Source organism: Pelmatolapia mariae, linkage group LG22 (genome assembly GCF_036321145.2).
Source record: "Pelmatolapia mariae isolate MD_Pm_ZW linkage group LG22, Pm_UMD_F_2, whole genome shotgun sequence".
In the NCBI taxonomy this organism is placed as follows: Eukaryota; Metazoa; Chordata; class Actinopteri; order Cichliformes; family Cichlidae; genus Pelmatolapia; species Pelmatolapia mariae.
The window spans coordinates 5,498,719-5,521,119 of NC_086245.2; the positions used below are offsets into that span (position 1 = coordinate 5,498,719).

The 22,401-nt window shown below is 39.8% G+C and overlaps 1 protein-coding gene across 1 annotated transcript in view; it reads right to left on the bottom strand.

Annotated features, from left to right (window-relative positions):
• Window positions 1-22,401, bottom strand: part of LOC135932111 (major histocompatibility complex class I-related gene protein-like) — a 44,838-nt gene that overhangs the window by 19,836 nt on the left and 2,601 nt on the right. Inside the window, exons 2-3 of the mRNA XM_065470297.1 lie at window positions 21,340-21,590; window positions 19,523-19,801 (exon numbers count right to left, since the gene is read on the bottom strand). Coding sequence (XP_065326369.1) covers window positions 19,523-19,801; window positions 21,340-21,590 — 530 coding nt within the window. The remainder of the gene's footprint in view (window positions 1-19,522; window positions 19,802-21,339; window positions 21,591-22,401) is intronic.

Sequence of the window (22,401 nt, forward strand, 5' to 3'; positions counted from 1 at the left end):
TACATCTTTGGTACTTAGAAACAACTTTATTCATGCTCCCCCAAAGGGAGGGAGCATGTAATCGGTTCTCTTTGTCTGTCTAGTCACACCATATGTGAAAATCAGTGAAAACTTTATATCACGCACAATTTTTATGGATTGTGTTCAAACTTCAGAAAAATATACTAGGCCTTGTGGGACAAGAGTATTTAGGTTGGCTAAGCATTTGACCTTGACCTTCATTGTTAGTGTCCGAGGTCAAAGTTGACCTTGCAAAAAACTTTGAAGACACCATTTTAAGTATTGTATCATGAAAGGGCATGGACAAAGCTGTACAACACACGTTTTATATATTTTTTTAATACAATGCTCTATGACATCACAATGACAGACAAACAGACACAATGCATGAATATATTTTAAAATCTTAGGTTTTTACAGCTTATAGAAACCAAAGATTTCAGGCAATTCAGCATGTTGTAATGAAGACATCAAAACAGCAGCAAAGGTTTAGTATAACCCTTGCCATCCGTGGGGAGCTGCGCTCTCTGAGTCCTTCTGTTTGTTCAGTGTTTTTGGAAAGAAATGTTAGCCAGGGCAACTGGCAGGAGCACTCAGAGAGTGCAACTCCCGCTGATGGGCGTGACCTTGACCTAGACACAATTTTTACCAAAATTACATCAGCTCGAGCCATCATTGCTGTCTACCATCACACATAATTTGAACGTGACATCTTGAAAACTGTGTATGGTAGACTGCTAACAAACACACAGAAGACAAACAAGTGGAACCAATCACATAATGCATTAAACCTAGTGTCAGGTAGTTTACGTTTGGTAAACTTACCGAGCTAACTACACAACTACCTGAAAAAACTACACATCACAAATAACACTGATGTTCTGCGGCTGGTTGGTGGTGCTGGCAATGGAGGATATTACCCCACAGCCTCCATGACTGTTATCAGCAACTACTATGTTGCTGACAGGGAGTGATGCAACACGAAGTGTGGTGACATTCCTGATTGGAATGTCAAAAGAGGGAATTGTGGAATTACATGGATTATTTTACATAACCATCATCTTATCATTGCATTAATTATCATTTCATCAAAGTGTTTATTGAAGCTGCTGGCATTATGTTATAATTTATATTATAGGGGTTATCATAATCAAATATTAACATTTTTATTACGGGTGCAGTTATAACTACTTTAAAATGATTGAGTTAAATATATATGTATCATAACTCATATGCGGAGTGTATTGGTACAGTGGAATAGTGGCTGAGCAAAGGCCTGAATGCATTCAGCTTCTTGTGGTATTTGAGTTTGCTTAGTTACAGGTGACGGAAGGATGTCCAGCCCATGGTGACCTCAAAGGCCTTAGATCATCACCATATTCTTAAGAGTATGCCACAAGGAGGAACTTCTGTGTTTGCATTTAATTCTTTAAATACATGAATGTTCTGTACATGCAAATTATGTGCTTGTAAACGCAAGAAGGGGCGTTACAATACCCTGATGTTATAAAAGCAATCTAGAGTGTATTTTAGGTAGAGATGTACAACTGTTTTGCAGTTTGCACCTCTCCACGCAGCGTGCATTCATTAAAATCAATTGTTTGAACGACCTCTTCTGGACTATCATTGTTTTACTCTCATCCTCAATTGCGAACCCGTAACATTTGGTGCATTGGCCGAGGTTGAGGGAGAAAGTTGGAGAATGAGACTGAGAGGGTCCAAGGTGCTCAAACAGGCAGACACGAGTCAGTGGTCGAAGTGAGTGGACATAAGCCGGCTTATTCAAAGGTAAGGCACTACCTGTTGAATTATTTCCAAACAGTGCTGATTGGATCTGACAAAATTGAAAGTCTACTCACTGAAAATTACTGGTAAAGGTCTGTTTTGATTTTGGTGAAAATCTCATGAGAAGTTGAAGTTGAAGTAATGATAAGAAAAAGAGTAAAAGTGAGTTAGAGTCTCACTAAAGGTACCGGGTTAAAGTCCCAAAGGAATAAGAATAAAGAGGATTTAGAATAAAGAGGATTTAGAATAATAGGTAATTGGTGAAGTTTGTGACATTAAAGTCTCAATTGAATATAAAGCCGGGCTTGGACACCGACATGGTGGGTTTGTGATTTTTGGGGTGTCTTCAAAATAATTAAATTGTATAGAACGGGACTCTGGGAGTCTAACAAGTGCATTGCTCAGAGGTAACGCTTGCCGGAGTCGGGGACGCTTAGACTCCGTCCTCTATGAGGGATAGTCAGTTGGTCACTGTGGAGCTTGGGGCACTCCAGAATAACTAGTGGTTGGACCACTTTGCCGTCCGGGACGGTGGTTTGCACTTTGTTGGTCAGTAGAAACCCGGTTTCGGGCGTGTAACTTTAATTTAAAACTTCGAGAAAGCCTTGGCTGTGAGATGCCACAAATAGAGCTTCAGGGAAAGTTTGGGTTGGTTAACGCTTTTAAATTCAGGTAGGACGCTAGCAATCGGGCCACCGTCGGGGACGGGATAATGGCTAAATTGGTCGCAAAAAACTCAGGGAGTTTTCCGCAGGGCGGTTATTATTAAATTTGTCGAAATTTGGTAGGTGTTTTAAAGGCCTAAAAATCTGTGCAGTTGTAAATATAAAGACGTCTGTAATATAAAATATGAGATCTATGAGTAAGATCAGTCTCTGGGTCAGTAATGCACAGCCGGATGTGCACTGATGGTGTGTGTAAATGCAAATGAGCAGTGGGGACGCGCAGAGAGGGTGGTTTCAGTTTCGACAGTATTGAGCGTTTTGCCAATTTTCCTGTATATAAGAGGTTGGTTTTGCTTATTATGAGAGTATGAATACAGTTTGAATATATTAGTGTGGATGTATAGTAAATGACTGAATTTTGATAGATGTATATTTCGTGAGCCATAAATGTTGGTGTGTTTTATTTTTCAGTTATGTGTGTGTGGGGAGAAGCGGTGAGGACGATGAGAGGTTTCAGTTTTCTTTTTCTTTTTTCTTTTGACCTGCTCTTTCTGAACATGGAAGGCATGTCCAAAATACTCGTATGAAAGCGTATTTCGAGTGATTTTAACCGTGTGAATGCTGTCAGTATTTGATTTGAGTGACTCTGCATGATTTGTCTGAGTGAGTGGAAAGTGGATGTTTGAGAGAGAAAAGGCAGTGTGTGTGAGACGGGTCATGGCGTCTGAAAGAGGTTACAATATTTAAAAGTGTGTATGAAATATATTTCTTTTGTGATGTAAAGTAGGATGTTTTACGTTTCTGTGTTATAATTTCTATGTTTGTATATAGGTTCTGTTTGCCACGGGCACTGCAGCAGGCTGGTTATTTTGAGAGTGTGTCTGTGTCTATGTAAATGAGATGCCTGTGACTTATTTAGAGTGACATTTCCTGTTTACTCATGAGTGGCTAATGACTGACTGCAGAGCCTGGGTGAAGGACGACGTATATTGGTGTTTTAAGGGAAGAATTGCTTTTATTTCTACTTTGTTGGCATTACGGTTGTTAAATACGATGATTACTTTATGATACATGTCTGTCTCATTTTGCATGTGTGCGATTGGCTTTCAAATGTAGTTTTGTAATGTAACCTGTACACTCCATGGAGGAAACAGACCATGGAGTTTTGGAAGAAGAAAGCAGAGATATGACTGGCTTTACGTTTAGTCTTGTGTTGACTCCAATAACGGATGGTCAGACAGGGCTGGTTGAAACAGAGGTGCGTGTTTGCTGTGAAATAGGGCCACTGACCATGACTCAGAACACAAAGGCTGTGAGATTAAAAATTACTGCGAGCAACGGTTTGACTTTTGACTAGGGAAATAATATGCTTACTTTTGGGTATATGAAGATATTTGACCTTGAGTGATGTGATGAGAGGTTGAGTTTATTTTTCTGTTTAAAAACACATAAGTATATGCACTTAGTACACCCACTCAAGAAATGATTGTGTGACTGATGCTACAAAACTGACCTAAAGAATGGTGATGTGTGAAAGAGCGCTATTAAAATGTGTGTGAGTGAAATGAAGGCACATTGTTTAGATAAAGATTTAGTAGAATTACTGATTATTTGTAGATTGTGAAATTAAAGGAAGTCTCTGCAGAAGCTGTAGAAACAGGAAACCGTGTGTGTGTGTGTCTGGGACAGGAAATGCATGCCCATAAAAGGGAAGCTCACGGTGACAAGTGTGCACCCAGAGTAGAGAGAGAGATTTAACTCTGGGCAGATGAAGCAAAAAGGGAGGTTTTAAGATAAACAATGAATATGATACTAATTATATGCTTTAGTGTGCCAATACAGGTGGACTCTCTCAACTTTGCAACCTTGAGTTCAGCAGCAGAAAAGTAGATTAAAAGAATTGGGAGAAAATAAGCCAGTCTTTGGCTCGAAATTGTGCAGCTTGAGCTCTCACTTTGTCCTTGACCCCGAGAAGAAACGCAAAGGACAGTCAATTTCCTGATGAAGACCGATAGAACATCGTGGACGTGAAGAAGCAACGGAAGCTAAAAGACAGTGCAGGCGAAAGCAGTAACACTGACAACGACTGATGAGTCCAGCAGCATGGGAGACAGTACGTGATGCAACATGCATGCTGGTGAAGAACAGCGTGATATGTCTGCTTGAAGGCACTGACTGACATATTTGCCAAGCTTGGAGCAATCTTGGAAGAAAAGACAGAAAAAATGAATGGAGAAGAAAACAGAGCAAATGAAAATAAGACTGAAGGAAGAGGAAATACTGAAAGATCAAAACAGAGAAGAAACACACTGTGGTTGCTGGAGCCCTGAAGCCCGAACAGGACACTGTGAATGGAAAAGGACCAGTGAGAGATGAAGCTGGACGAGTTTGACTGCGAGAAGATAGGAGATGATTGGATTGAAATTGAACCCTGAACTCGGGATCGTTTAGGGATGTCCACCACATCACAACAAAGAGGTAAACAATACAAAAGGTAAAGATAATCAAAATAACTGACAACTATATTAATGAATAGAAAACACACATATACAAATTGTTACATGTGAGATTATTTTTGAAACGAATCAGAAGTGAGATAGTTTGAATCTAGAGCTCAGTGAAAAGATGCATAAATTAAATATGAATACATGAAAATGCAATGAATACATAAGGATGCAATGAAGAAGCAGCTTACACTCATGCAATGAAGAAACTGCTTACACTTAATTGAGATGATCACCTGGCATGCAATTAAGAAACAGCTTACACTTAGTGTATATTGACATGAATACAGGAGAATGTAATGAGGAACGCAATGAAGGCATGCAATGAAGAAAACAGCTTATACTGCATTTACATGACCACATAACGCAAGGAAGAACACGCTTACATACATGACATAATTGGTATTTTTGAATAGAAAATGAGAAATGGGTCGTTTAGGCGTCCGTGATAATAATGAAAATGTTTTAGTTTGTTATTTTCAGGGGTACAACAGACCCGCACCAATTCTCCAGATGCAGGAGTCGGACGAAAGTACAGGTTAACATGAATGGATATGTTAAGGCAAGTTTCTGGTGGAATTGTTCACAGAATGATGTGTCCAGGAACCTGAAAAGCAAGCCCTAGCTCCTGGCTGAAGACCAGGAGGGATTTTATTTAAGGTGGGAAATCAAAAGTTTCGGTTAGTAATTCGGGGACGGAGAAAACTGACTCTTTAACTGGAGAATGGGAAAGTGTCTGTGAGACTGTGAAGCCATATATGCAAAATACCACACACAAACATACGCAATGAAGATCGGCTTGCTACTTGTATGAGTGATAGAATGGTGTGAATGTTGAATAAACTGATTAAACGAGTTTAAAAGTGTGACTTAGGAGTGCTTTGCACTGATTGATGAAAACAAGTGATTAGTATAGAAAGAAAATGAAAATAATTGAATAATGGGATGAGGTTAAAAAGTATTTCTCTTGCCAAGTTAAATTGTTGAGATATGGCTGAGTATGCAAAAAGTTTGAGAGCTCGTGTGAATGTCGACAGAGGAGCTGGCTGTGTGTGTGTGATGGAGGCCTTAAAGGAGGGGTAGATTGTTAGGAGGTGCAAAATTTGATTAAGAGGTTTATAAATTAGTGTTGACATATTGTGAGAACGTGCTTATATGTTAGGTTGAATGTGAGTTTGGTACAGTGCTTAAGGGGGATATTGTGTACGAAACGGTGTAGCTTTTTATGTTTTGGGTGTGTTCTATGGGTGAAATTTAAGATTGTTGAAGATATTTGAGGTTGTTGTTTTATTTTTAAAGGGGGAGTTTTAATAAACATGGACATGCTTAAGGGGTTTTGTAACAGTGCACTTATAAAGAAAAAACCTGTCAGGTGATTTTGTTTGGTACTTTGATGAGCTAATACTCAGCTCTCTTTTTTCTCATTTTTGTTCTAAGCAGGCCTGCAAAAGAAAACAATGAATAACGGCGCCTAGACACAACTAAAAAGAAAATAAATGATTATATAAATAAACTGAGTTTGCAGAGAGTGGAAAATGTGATTATTTGTGTGGACGTTTACCACTACCGGATGTTGATGCGTGTGAGTGAATGTGTGGGAATGGACAGGTGAATGGACGGACCAGGCAGACCATAGGTTGGACCGACTGGACCCTGATAAAAGACTGGACTCAGGTTGAACACATGACTGATAATTGTTCTGTTTTAACTTTTGTTTTATAACACAGGTGGGATCATAAGTGGAGAAGGTGAGTATAACAGGTGATGTTTTGGTTAACACACAGGCTTTTGTTTGTAGGATGTTTCAAGGATGCAGGCTGTGGATGGAGCCAAGAAAGGATTTGACATGATGATTAATTTGATTTCATTCCTTAAATACAGGTTTGAAGCTCCAGAGGATTTATACATAATATGATAGGACTAAACTTTTCTTTAATTCCCTAACTTGAGTGAAGGATTTTGAGTTTGTGACACATCTCATACAGACTTAGAAAAGGAGGGTGTTAATATAATAACCTTTGTGATGATAAACTTGTTTACCGACTTGCTCTCTTGTAGAACATACAGACTTAGAAAAGGGGAACTTCAGCTCTGAGTTTAGAGCTTGTAATTAAATGTGGGACTTGAAAAGAGGAAGCAAATTTGGTACAGGACGTACTTGAGATGATCAGACGAGAGAAGGAGAAGGTCAGGAATAGTTTAAACTAAGATTGAGAAATTAAATGGGGTAAAAGGGGGTGTAGCTTCAGGGCAGCTCACCGCCTGGCGTAAACGCAAGGTGCTGTCACACAGCTTAAGTTATTTGGTTGATTTATTTTATGACAAAATAATAAGGAAATATTAAAAATATACAACACGTTGAGAAGATCTCTTATGTTATATTTTAGTGTTTAACATGGAAGATGCCTCTCTGGAGCTTCTCTCCTGATGCTACTCCACCAAAAGAAGTTTATTTATAGAGACTATGTCAGCTCCCAAATAGACAATAAGAAACCAAGACTAGCAATAAACAATCTGAATATAAATAATAATAAATAAAGAACAATACAGAATCCAAATCTGAACCAAAGAACAAAATAGTGAAATGTGGATTATTGGGTTTTTCTCTGTATATATGAAGCATTTGTAATGTGTATCTGCTATGAAGGCTTGTAGAGGCCAGTTTATACTCACAAACAAGTGCTTAGCCAGACTGAAAAACAGGAAGCTTTAGTGCACAAGGCATATTAATAAATATAGACACAAAAAGAGGAACTCCCCATATAAACAACGTTCAAAAATGTGTGAAGTATAAAGTACCGAAATAACACTATATAAGTCACAGTTGATGATTCTAATGTTAGAGAGCTCTTGCAACTGGCGTCTGAGCTGTGCAGAGGTCGATCTTGGTCATAACAGTGATGTCTCTATTTACAGGTTGAGTTCATTTTATACACAATGCATAACTGTGCTTGTTTAGAGTTAATGTTCCGTCCAAAAGGGTTTTAAGCTTCACTGGTGAGAGTGTCCAGGTGATACATGTTGAGGGAAGATGAGAACATAGCAGGTGAATTGCATGCACGCTTACAAACACACATGATTTATATATATAGGCCAGGCCAGAGGCCTGGACTTGATGCAGCTTTCAACTTTACAGCTCCTAACTTGCAGGAATGGCGGGGAGTGTAAAGAATGAATGCAAAACATGCTTACAGACACAAACATGACAGGGGTTTATTTTACAGGGTAAAGGTGGACCACAGGTTGCTTTGTTTCTGCTTAGCAACTACTGAGGTAAAAGGTCTTAAAGATAAATATGCAATAAGTGAACAGGAAACGTGTGAGGGTGAGCCGGGTGAAACAAAATGTTGTAGATAAGGGAAACTTGTCTAACTGGCATTAATAGTAAGTTTTGCATGCTATGTATATGCTTGAAGCCAAAAGAGGCGTAAATTCGGATAGAAAACTTAGAAGTGTGTTTTTTAGCGGAGAGTCAGGCTGACATGGGGATGGTGTGTATTTTACTGGGGTTGTGTTTAATAAAACTAAAAGCGTTGCTCACACACATAAAGAGGATTGAGATTGAATAAAGTTAATATAATGGATAGAGCCCAGAACATGATAATATATAAGTGAAATCAAATGCAATGTTTGATTTCACTTTTATTGGGAAATAATCAGGTTAGAAATGTGAGTAACCTATGTTTAAACTGTGAAAACACTCTCCACATACATTGACTGTTTATATTTTGCAGGGTACTCCAGACCCCTTGTCTGAACACGGACGCCAGTCCAGTCCAGCGCTTCCTGAGACTGTAGTTGCTAAAACGGGATCGGTAAAAAGACAAAAGCGCGAGGTGTCAGGTAAAGGTGATGAGTGTCTCAGCAGCAATAATGGCATAGAGTTGAATTATGTTAAAGGGACTACCAGCTCATTCACGTTTGATTTGTGTAACGTCATTAATGTACAGGAGCTAATAGTAGTTGGAGAGCGTATGATGTACAGGTCTGCAATCACCCCATGATATGCTTAGGTAAATTTAGTTGATCCAAAGTCTAACCCGCTCGCAGAAAGTTCTATCACCATTCTGACTGATCAGATGCTAACTTTGAGAGCAGTAGCTCAAAAGCAACAGGAACCAAAAGGGAGAGTACTTCTGACCACAGATTACTCTAGACTGAGGCTTAAGGATTTAATTGAGCGTGTCACTGGTTTCAAGGACAGTAACCTCTGGCTTGATTGGGTGGCTCAAAATGCTAGAGAACAACATCTATCTGATTATGTTGCCTGTGCTTTAGCCAGGCCACGTTTGTCTACAGAGCGACTGGGAGCTCCACTCATGCTGATTAGAAACCAGGTAAAGACTATGCCATAACATAACTCGCGAACTTTAGCTGCCAGACATAAGAGACAGAGTTTGGCCAAAAGAGGGACCTAGGGTACACATGTTTAAGATCCTCGCCTAAACTCACCGACCTGGGTAGACTCCATAGGAGTGCCTAGGGGAGTTCCAGACGAGTACAAGTTGGTAAATCCGATAGATGCAGGATTTGAGAGTATATTTTTTGGGTAACGCTTAATCAAAATTTTGACCGCATTATGTTCACTAAAACCTGCTGAGACTCTCTAACCTCACCAGGGACGCCATGATGGGGTTGGAAGAACAATTGGGTCCGAGTTTGCTGATGGGAGTGTAAAATCAAATGACCCTTGACGTGAGAGGGAAGGCGTGTGCGCCATGTTCGGAGACATGTGCTGCACTTTTATCCCTATTAATACTGCCCCAGATGGCTCAGTAACCTGAGCTCTGGTGGGTCTGAAGATTTTGTCTAAAACAATGCATGAGCACTCAGGTATCGAAAATCCGCTGGCGTCCTGGATGACATCTGTGTTGGGACAATGGAAAGGTGTGGCTATGTCAGTGATATGTTCATTGGCTGTATTTTTGGGAATGTTGGTCATCACTGGTTGTTGTATCATTCCTTGTGAAAGAGGACTGTTGGTAAAGGTAATGGGTTGTGAACCCTGGCTGGGTTGAGGGCATCTATAGGATGAACTTAGAACCCATAGAGCCGAGCAGGGAGTGATGCAACACGAAGTGTGGTGACATTCCTGATTGGAATGTCAAAAGAGGGAATTGTGGAATTACATGGATTATTTTACATAACCATCATCTTATCATTGCATTAATTATCATTTCATCAAAGTGTTTATTGAAGCTGCTGGCATTATGTTATAATTTATATTATAGGGGTTATCATAATCAAATATTAACATTTTTATTACGGGTGCAGTTATAACTACTTTAAAATGATTGAGTTAAATATATATGTATCATAACTCATATGCGGAGTGTATTGGTACAGTGGAATAGTGGCTGAGCAAAGGCCTGAATGCATTCAGCTTCTTGTGGTATTTGAGTTTGCTTAGTTACAGGTGACGGAAGGATGTCCAGCCCATGGTGACCTCAAAGGCCTTAGATCATCACCATATTCTTAAGAGTATGCCACAAGGAGGAACTTCTGTGTTTGCATTTAATTCTTTAAATACATGAATGTTCTGTACATGCAAATTATGTGCTTGTAAACGCAAGAAGGGGCGTTACAATACCCTGATGTTATAAAAGCAATCTAGAGTGTATTTTGGGTAGAGATGTACAACTGTTTTGCAGTTTGCACCTCTCCACGCAGCGTGCATTCATTAAAATCAATTGTTTGAACGACCTCTTCTGGACTATCATTGTTTTACTCTCATCCTCAATTGCGAACCCGTAACACTGACCATGTACATTCCTTTATAGACTTGTAGTCAAGACCGCCTAATCCGAGACCAAGACAAGACCAAGACCAGAAGGTATCGAGACCAAGACAAGACCAAGACCAAGTTGAGACGAGACCAAGACCGAGACTGAGTCCAGACGAGACCAATACCAAGACCGAGACAAAAAAAGTCTTTAAACTGCAGCCAGATGCTGCTTCGTTTACGGGTGTCAGGCATATTTATGTATTTTTGCTTTCGCACAGCCCTCCTCACCGCTGTCTACTGTCTCACTCACTTACTGAGAGGACAGACGCATGCTCCACTTGACTGTCGCGTCTCTCACCCTCTCTGTTTTTCACATAATGATATTATCCTATATCCTCGCATGTGATTGGCCACAATATGGAGGGATTGGAGCATAACTGAGCCACTGTGTGAGAGCTGAGCAGCGAAAGGAAATTAAGTGAGGGTATGACTGAAAGATTATTAGGCTCTGTTTAGAGTTTTGTTCAAAAAAGAATGACTTCATATATATATATATACTTCTATATACATCTGCAGGACACCTTAAACTAGTTTTTTTAATTAAGCAGCAAGGCAGAACAAAGTCGGGCCTGTATCAAGACACAGGGACTAAACCCCAATTCAACCAGACCCAGAACTGATCCGGAATTAAAACAGGACTACAACAGTAACCAAGACAGAACCAGAATCAGAACTAGATGATAGTAGCACTGAAAATCATCATAGACCTGTACTACACTTATTTTTTAATTCTACCAAAATACACTATTTAGATTCTGAAAAGTTTATATAATTATTTAGCCTTGTTGTGCAAACAAGCCTGCATAACTTAATAAATATAGAATTTGAAAAGTAACAAATGGTATCTAAAAAGAAACAGGTACTAGATACATGTTCTGATGAGTTTTGGCAAACAACCATTTGACTGACATGTGTGTCTCACCTGCTCTTGTTCCATCTCTGTTCTGTCCTCATTCTCCTCTCTCTCCCTCTCTGCTCCTCTCTCTCCCTCTTTGTGCTGACAATCAAGCCAAACACCAACATCATCAAATATACAGTTGAAACCAGATATTTACATACTATTCAGATAAAAACACAAACACTTTTTTAATTGTAACATCAAATCAGACTAAATGTTTATTTTTTTAGATTGATAAATATAAAAATCATATTTGTTAACTTTAAGAGTAAAGAGAGAAACTATCTGTATTTCTTAATTGCAAATGGCACCAAATTGTATTCAAAATTGAGCCACACTTATGGAGCTCCACAATTCTTTTCCTGGTGTTTTGGTTGACATCTCTTGATTTTCACATGTCACAGAAACAGGCTCTGTGTTTTGCCTTATATGCATCCACAGGTGTGCCACCAATTTACTCACATGGACTCTACTAACCTATCAGAAGCTTCTTAAGCTCAGAATGGGATCGTCTGGAATTTTCTTATTAATTAACAATAAACTTAGTGTATAGGTACTCCTAAATTTGATGAAAGTGATTAAAATAGACAGCTCCCTCTTTTATTCTGACATTTAACTAATTCAAAAGATATTTCAACATTTATTTATCTAAAACAAAAGTTTACTCTAAATTGATGTTTAACAGTAAAAAATAGTTTTTATGTTTTCTACCTAAAGTGTATGTAAATATCTGGTTTCATCTGTGAATATACTGCTGTGTATTGAAATTCCTCTTGTTTTGCATAGATATACTGAACAACATACAAAGCATAATATATAAAATAACATCTACCTGAGTTTTTTCTTTGAAAGAAGCTTTTTATGTCCATTGTTGTGTTCATCAGTACACAATTGAAACCGATTTAGAGAGTTTGTTTAGTATGGAACGCCAGGACTGCCATAATGAAATAATTAAATACACCATTAAATAATTAATTAAATGTGGCAATAATTAATTAAAATTGGAATTAATTAATTAAATAAATAGTTATGACACATGTAATTAATTAATTATTGACACATTTAATTAATTATTTATGTATTTCACATTTTAATTAATTATTGACACATTTAATTAATCATTTAATGATATATTTATTTATTTCATTTTGGCAGTCCTGGCGCCTGGCTCTCACCATGAATTAATTTTATCTGTCAGCTTCACCCATCAAACTCACGGGGCGGGGTTAACGCTGCCCATGCAGCTTCTCTAACATTTGATTGGTTGCCGTGCAATGTAAGTCAAAACAGGTCGATCCTAGATAATCGATTGCAGATGATCGCTTCTGTAGACTTGAGGCAGCCGGGTATCCCAGAATGCATTTCAAATCACAGGCAGCAATGGTGGTGGTGTAGTTTTAAAATACCCCGTTTTTCTGTCACCAGCTACACTTTTAACAGTGTTTTAGCCGCGAATGTTGCGCCGTAATCTTCACGTCTGTTCAGGTTGTCAACATAGAACATGTTTGCAAAAGTGCTCAGATGTTTTCAGAGATTTCACTTCTCTGCTAACAGTCAGCATGCAGAGTGCACCGAGGGGATTACGTCAACCGGTTTGTTTACATATTCCACTTTCCGTGTTCCACATGTTGCATTCGCAGATTCTCATTTTCACCGAACGATCGTCTCTTTCCGCCTGGTCTTGTGTCTCTGTGCTTCTGTAACATAAAGAATGAGCTGACATGTTTCTCAGGACACCAGCGATCAGCTCAGCAGGCCCTCAGTTTACCTGCATGCGTCCTCCTCCTCACCTGTCAGCTGTTTAACACCTGCTGCTGATTCAAGAAACACGCCCACGTTACCTGGTGATAGTCACAGTTTAACTGGGCAGCCGGTGCTTGATATAACGCAATGTCAGCGCATTTTTCTGCACAACATAAGTAAATATAGTATTTTTCCCGAGCGCAGAGCTGCTGGAGCTTGTTTCCTTACACAGCACTGTAGGCGAACCAGCTTCATCAGCGGCTGATGTCCAATCACGGCACACAGCTTTGAAACCTCACCTGAGTTTTAGCTCTCAGTGGTTAAACGCTGGACTTAATTCACTCAGGTTTTGTCTGTCGGGTCACGTTTACTTCGCTGTTTTATTTACAACTGAGCAAATCGGTTTGGCTGAGGCTAAAGTTACTTTCATAACCGCATAGTTTTACAGACGTTTAATGGTTCACTGGCACATGTGTTAGACTGAACTATTCGCTTTTCTTTATCTGGTGTGTTTTGGATTTAACAGTGAATTTTGAGATTAAACTGACTTTTAAAATGTTTTTATACAAAGAGGAAAGAGAAGGCGCATTTCCACCGAGAGGAGCAGAGTTTGCAACAGCGTGTTCATCATGAAGACTGCAACCTGGACAGAAATATTATATCATCTGTTTTTTAATAGTTATTTAACTATATTCTAAGCACCAGCTATCTGTTAGAATTTTTAGAGTTTACTTAACTAAAAATAAATGAGATTAACATATAATTTGTGTGATTTCTCTCTCTCTCTCTTTTTTTTTTTTTTTTTTTTTTTTTGCTTTTTCGGTCATGTTATGTTTAACTGTCAAAGGTTTGTTACAAACTATGAAACACATCGTGCAGTCTTCTGGATGTTAGAAGAAAACTAATACTGCTCATGAATGAGACGAAAGGCAGGAAGGTGTCCTTTAAAACTAAACATGTTAGTAGGACCTCCCTATTTATGTCATAGTTTATGATATAGCACGTGTATTTCAGTAATAGCCTACCGATTTCAGTTCATGGTGAACAGTCACACAGCTCACGTGGGTGTTATCTGTGATACTCCTTAACTATAATTTTTCCAAGATAATTTCAATTAACTCTGAGGGGGTGGACAACAATTTTACATGTATGATCTTAAAACAGGACACAGCCACTTTACGTGCTGGCCTCATATCAAATGTGAATGCAGACTGAGTCTGTTTGACGTTTGCTTTATATATAATCTTCCTCTCAAACATTTAAACAGCAGCGAGTCTGCAGCTGAGGGAATACAAACTCAAACTGTCGGAACAGGTTTGCTCGTTTCTTGCGTGGATTCACCTGGAACACCTGTTCAACCAATCACTTTCTTTCCACTTTGATCTGCGACAAACTGACGGTTCGTCTTACAGTGTTGCAGAGACTGCTATATTTTTGTGTTCTTTATGCTGTAGATTTCCACGTCTCTGGAATAGTTGGCAGTAATAAGGATGCTTTTCTGTAAAATCATATTGATATGACCCGTGACATATTCGTAGATGACAGATAGTCAGCTGGGAAACTCTGGGTTAACTCAGAGAGCTGAAGATATTGTGGAGAGATGCATGATTAATATTCACAATAAAAATATTAGCCGAACATCATGAAGTCTGTATGTGTTTCATAGTGTCGAACAACCTTTGTACAGTTAAAGCCAGCAGCTACTACATGACGGAAACACCAACGTTATCTCTCTTATGCGTTTATACGCAGGTCACGCAGATTACTGAACAGAAACCCAAAGAACAGCTGTTAATCGAGTTTATTTGCTCTCTCTCCTCCTTAAACATGTTTTTAATGTTAGTTATACTTCAGAATTGGCGACTGAAACACGTAGGACACATAAGAACATCAGGAAATAACACCCCGATAAATATAACCTCCGTAAAAGAAGTCCGTGTCAGTGGGGATTATTACAGCTGTGTACCGGGGCCTGCGCTTTGTCGGCGGTAACAACAGCTCGATTGCTTGCGAGGCAAGCGGGTCTATCCCACGCTTTGACATTAGACTGGGCAGACATCTCCGAAATCATCGAAGCACTTTTGCAAAGAGGCTGTAACTTGACAAACCGACCACACATATGAAGATTAAACCACTACATTCTCGGCTAAAAAAATATTACAACAGTATTTGGTGACACACGAACAGGGTTTTTCAAAGTTCAGTTCTGTTAGTTTCCAATGGTTGTGTGCTAAAAACAATGGCCACCAGGCCAAAGCAATGGTTTTGACTCGATCAGCGTTAACCCCGCCCCCTGAGTTTGATGGGTGAGGCTGACAGATAAAATTAATTCATGATGAGAGCCAGGCGCCAGGACTGCCAAAATGAAATAAATAAATATATCATTAAATAATTAATTAAATGTGTCAATAATTAATTAAAATGTGAAATACATAAATAATTAATTAAATGTGTCAATAATTAATTAATTAAATGTGTCAATAATTAATTAAAATGTGAAATACATAAATAATTAATTAAATGTGTCAATAATTAATTAATTACATGTGTCATAACTATTTATTTAATTAATTAATTCCAATTTTAATTAATTATTGACACATTTAATTAATTATTTAATGGTGTATTTAATTATTTCATTATGGCAGTCCTGGCGTTCCATAGTTTAGCCGTGGAGGGTAACAACTGAAAACATGAAATGTAAGCTAAGACTCTCTAAAAAATCAGCATTGTTGTTCGGCTTTTTATTGATCCATTTGTTGATTCACTCGAAGAGTAAGTAACGCAACCAACTGATCAGTTTGATATCAGTCTTGTGTGATACACCGTCATATTTACATTATTAGTTCAGTACGACCTGGTACCTGGTCAAACTTAAGCTGTCCTCTGTCTGCAGCAAACTCGCAGGCAGCAGCTTCTCCCCCCTCGCTCACATGCGTGCTGTGCTCAGTCGCCCAGTGCCTGAGCTCGGATCATACCAAAATTAGGGGGAATTTACGACGGTGCCCCATGCTTCTGAAAAAATGACCCGGGCTTAAATCCAGTAAGCCACCCCCCCGCTCCGCTGATGGTTGACTCCAAATCTCCCGAACACTATGTCGATTTGAGAACGGAAGACCGAAACAGCGAGACCAAGACCGAGACCAAGACAAAAGTCCGTCGAGACCAAGACGAGACCAAGACCACGTAAAAGTGGTCTCGAGACCAAGACCGGTCTCGAGACATCCAACTCTAGAGTGTAATGGATCTAAAACTGTTTAAATCTTCAGAGCCCTCTACAGCCTGGTAACATGGAGACTTTAAAAACATCAGCAGAACGTTTCAGTAGTGTAGTGTGATTTGTTCTTTTCATTTAATAATAGAGTCCATATTATATCAACAGCTACATTCACTCTGGACAGAAACTAGTGAGGGGGACCATCAGGACCAAGCTGGGTTTCCTGGGTCCAGAGGTTTGGAGAAACTTCTTCCCTTTCTTTCATCACAGCTGTCCTGTGCCAGAAGTTCTGTTGACCCGCTGTAAGAATTTAAGAAACACCAGGAAGACTGAAGCTTATCACATTGATCAAGCAGGACTCATGATCTTCACCAGCAGCTCCCTCACAGGGAAATCTTCAGCACTCCTCCGCAGGCCCGCCCCAGGAGATGGATAAACCCAGCATTTCATGAACACTGTGATGGAGACCTTTGGTTTGTGTAATGTTATAAATACTCAGATACTCCACAGAGGCGCCAGACTTTTACATAAAGATATTATATATTTACAAATATATGATCCTCTCTGGTTACTCTGGTATGAATAACTCTGAATCACTTTATGGTAAATAACACACTATGTGTAAAAAAACTGTGAAAAAAATTCCAGATGACAAGTTTGTAGTTCAACATACAAGTGACGACCTTTGACCTTCATCAAGTTTTATTAAATTGTGTCAGAGAAAATCTCATATGCTCTACATGCAGCTGAGTACATCAAGTGTTTAAAACGGAAGCTGTGCAGGTCTGAGATCAGCAGCTTTATGAAACACCAAACTGAGGTCCTGTTAATACTGATGTATAGTGACACAGTTACATGAGTGATTAATCCTTTTGTTTTTTTTGTCTTTAACTTTATCAATAAAGCTCCAGCTTTCACTACAGCATGTGTGGTACTTTAACCTTTACACTGTTTTCATGAGTTAATTTTGCAGTTAACATGTGAACATGTTGGATGATCTGTCTGCTGTCACTGGGTGGTGCTGAGGTCTGAATCTGAGGGCAGCCCCTCTAATCACAAAGAGAACAGAACCATCACAAACTCAAATATAAATTTTATCCCTCAAAATTGAAATAAAGCTGATTCTTCTGTCCTCACACACTCAGGATCTGAAGTTCTTCTCTTACATTTTTTCAGTATTATAGGACTCTACAGTACTTTAATCCATAGTTCCTGATTAATGAGGAGTACAAGCTGAAGTACAAGCTTTTAAAAATATGTTACTGTCTTTACAGATGTGGCAAGAGACTGAAAACATGCTATTGTTTGCACATATTTAATATTCACCTCTGCACAGGAGCTGCAGCAGGGTGCAGCCTGTTGCTTTTACAGTATAATACTTGTAATAAAAGTACAGTAACAGTAATTAGTGACTGAGCAGCCCGGGGCGTTTCTCTTGATTTCTTTAGTAAATTCATTCACCTGCACAGATTAGCTAAACAAACTCTGACAGCCGAGTGCTCATTTTAGCTAGCTAGGTCTCAGGACCGAGCTAAGGAGGGTAGTTACGGATTAGCTTACAAACACGTTTAACTTACCGAAAAAGTGCAGCGGGGCCTCGGGTCCTTCTGTCACGTAGTCCAGTTTACTGAAGAACACCTCAGGCTGTCAGGTTAAAACAGTCAGTTGTGTTTTCGTAGCATAAACGCTGGGCGTCCTCTCAGAGCCTACGCTCTATCTGCTATTCCCGAACAGAGATACACAAGTTTGTCCGTGAGTACAGCTGTCAGTCAAAGCTGTTATGATGACGTTTCACCCCAATTTAACATCACCGCGGTAGGAATTAGAATCAAACTTATGGGAAAGGAGACCCCTTGGACATCAATCAGCATGATGAGAACTATTGATAACAAAAGACAGAATCTTTGGAAAAAATTATCTAAGGAGAATTAATTTATTTTAGTCTGACCCCAGCCCCATCTGCTAACATGGATGATGACATATACTGCAGCCAGACACCAGGGGGCGATAGAGACGTTTTGGCTTCATTTTTGGTGAGCTGTCGCGTCGTCCATGTTTTCTACAATCAATGGTCCTGGATTGTTGATTACCTGACAGGAAGACCACAATATGTACGTCTCCCACAGTGTGTGTCTGACAAGGTAATCAGCAACATAGGGGCACCACAGGGGACTGTCCTCTCCCCCTTCCTCTTCACCCTCTACACCACAGACTTCAGCCACTGCACAGAGACCTGCCATCTTCAGAAGATTTCTGATGACTCTGCGGTGGTTGGATGCATCAGCAGGGATGATGAGACAGAGTACCGGGCTGTGGTCGACTCCTTTGTCACGTGGTGTGAGCAGAATCATCTGCAGCTCAACGTGGCAAAGACCAATGAATTAATAGTGGACTTCAGGAAGACCAGGAAACACTTGACCCCTGTTTCAATCCAGGGGGTCAGTGTTGACATTGTGGAGGACTATAAATACCTTGAAGTACACATTGACAATAAACTGGACTGGGCTAAAAACACCACAGCACTTCACAGAAAGGGCTAGAGTCGTCTCTATTTTTTGAGGCGACTGAGGTCCTTCAACATCTGCCAGAAAATGCTCAGGATTTTCTACGAGTCTGTTGTGGCCAGTGCGATCCTTTATGCTGTTGCATGCTGGGGGAGCAGGCTGAGGGTCGCAGATGCCAACAGACTCGATAAACTGATCCGTAAGGCCAGTAATGTTGTGGGGATGGAGCTGGACTCTCTCAAGGTGGTGTCGGAGAGGCGGATGTATATATATATGTACATATATATGTGTGTATATATTGTACTATTCTTAGTTAGTGTATTGTCTGTCTTGTTAATGTTTGTTTATAATGGAGCACTGTAACAAAAAATAATTTCACCCAGGGATCAATAAAGTATTCTGATTCTGATTCTGATTCTACCTGTTTTCTTCAAGGAGCTGCTCCCGTAGTTCAAGAAAATCTTCAGTTCCTCTGGATAAATTGTACTGATGGCATTTTCAATGTATTTAACTAGATCTCTGTAATCATTCATCATCTGTTCATTAACTTGAAGTTCTGGTTTCAGTGCGATCATTGTCTTTGTCTTTGGATCAAATTCAAAAAAGCCTTCTCCATTAAAACCTATCTGTAGAAAGCCTGCAACCTCTCCAGAGTTTTCATTCACATTACAGCCAGTCATAGCCTGCAAAATGTGAACACCTGGAAATGGAAAGAGAAACAAAGGTTGTAATGGTATGTGTTAATTGTATATTGATGCAATTTCTATTCTCAAAAGTCTACATTGTGTTCATTGACCCTAACAGGGAGCATGGATAATTTAAAAGTGTTATGTGACTATTTTTAATGGAAGATTAAGATTTTTAATAATTAAATAATTAGAACAAGTAAATATAAATATAAATATATATAAAGGAGGAATTATGGATTGGATCAACTGGTCTCTGAATGCAATTGACACCCCTTTCTCAACGAGAAGTTTGGGCTTGGGTGAGCCTGAGTGGTGAAGATATCTACCTATTCGGAACCATGGTAACAGGGTTCTTGCTGATTGGAGCTGGCTTGGCCCTGACTTATCGAAGAATTAAGAAAGCGGAACCGGCTGTTCAAACCCCCACAAGGCTGCCCGCTGGGATTGGAATGATGGGAGAGGCGTGAGTTTCTCAAAATGGGCTCATTGAGTCAGGATAAGATCTTGGAGAGGCTACGGCTGCTGTGAATACTCAGAATAAGATCTCTGACTGCAGACTGGATACATCTCGGAAGGGCTAGCCCGGAATAACATCTCTGGGTGCAAAATTGGATGACATCTCGGGGAGGCACACTGCCGTGAGTTCTCAAAAATTGGCTCCTTGAGCACAAGAAGTGACAACATCACAGAACGCAAGTATGGCGAAGCTCGCGGCTCTCCAATGGGAGATTGAGAGACCAGTGTTGGACTAGAACAGCTTTGAAATTCATATGAGCTGTTCGCACTAAAGTAAAAAAATAACATCACTTATGCGGATACCCCTTTGGCGCCAGCTGCAAGGCCGGAGCTGAACAAAACACCCTGATAACGACTGTGTTTAGTCTGTTCCTTCCCATTCCATGCAAGGCCACCTGGGTTGGCTGGAAGACTGTTTACTTAGCCTGGCAGGGCGAAGGACACTGTCTCAGCTGAACTCTGGACACGCACACACATACATATACTGATACTGATAAGCACTCACCGACGCATCACCCTCCCTACCCCGGATCCAACGCCACCTCCAACGCTTACCTCCCCTCTGATGTGGACATCGGGTCAGTTGGAGGCGCAGTCGAAAGATTGCAGCGGTCCCAGATCAGATGTACACACTGGAACTCTTTCCCATGTTGCTTGTCTGTGTTTATTGTGCTATGGTGTGTTGATATCTGTGCATTCCTGTATTATCCTTTTGTGTTACACATTTCGATGTTTTTTTCCTCGCTACCTAGCCTGACCTGTCTCCCCAATGTGATGTTTGTGTATTGTATGTACAGTCGGCAAGGTCTGTCATCTCGGTTGTGGGCAAAAGACCTGCAACTGACAAATAAAGGCTATCTCATCATCTCATCATATGTTTTACATCATGATTCCTGGTTTCAATTAAGAAGGACAAAAGTAAGGCTCTAAATCTTTAAAATAATTCAATATTTTTTCTGAATTTTATATTAATCAGTTTTGTTCAGATACATCTATAATAATATGACATAATTTATCAAAGAAAGTACCCCACCTTCACTTTGGTTTAACATCTGCTTCCAATAAGAAATCGAGTTTTTGAAAATTTTTGGCTGATGCTCAAAACAACTATGAGTGTACTTCAACAACAATTGAGAGTTGTTGTCAAACATTTTTTTCACCCACTCCTGTCTTGGTTCAAACATCTTCTTGCTTGCATCGCAATAAAACACCTCTGTGTCATCAACCACTGCAAAAACTATATGCTCTGAGATTTTTGGGACTCCCCAGTGTATTCCGTTACAGCTACCGTTTAAAAAAGTGGTATTCAGAATACAGTTACTTTGTTGAAATAAATGGATTACACGGCGGTACTTCCCTGTTTCATATTGTTGCGGGTCCGGACTGTTTGGGTTTTGTTTGACAGCTATGTTCTGTTGTTCCAGGCGGCAGCGTTACGGTTGCCATGGTTACAGGGTGACGCTCTCTCTCTGCGTGTTTCCTGGGTGAGAGGGCTTTATTGTTGTTGTTGTGCTAAGCTAAAAGGCAGAATGCAACAGGCATAGCCCTAAAGAATGTAGCCTGATGGGCAGTGTAGTCCGTGCTGCAGCGAGAATGGACTGCTATACTCGTTATGTGTCTGTGAGCGAGGGAGGCAGAAAAAGGAAAAGTCCGAGCTGTCACGGAGCAAAAACGGGAGCTGGAAGTATGTAAATATAATAATAACCACTGCAGCCAAGAAGAGTGCCTAACGAGCCCAGCTGTAAGTAAGCTATTAAGACTCAACTGTATCTGTGTTCGTGTTTTCCTCCGGAAAAAATAAGTTCCGTTGGAGCAGCCTTTCAACGCCTCTCTCTGTCTCTGTCAAGCAAAGTTGACCCAGACAACAAAGTAAAGCTAGTTTTCAGCTACCAGCCCGACACGGAACCCGCCGTATTAGCCAGAGGTCCCTTTACTACGGTTCGGAGCCTCGGTCCTTCAGTAACAGTAATAAATCACAGCAATAGTACATTTACGTAGTTGTAAACAGCATGATAATATATTAAGTAATCCAAAGTATTCAGAATACGTTACTCTCATTGAGTAACGTAACGGAATACGTTACAGAATACATTTT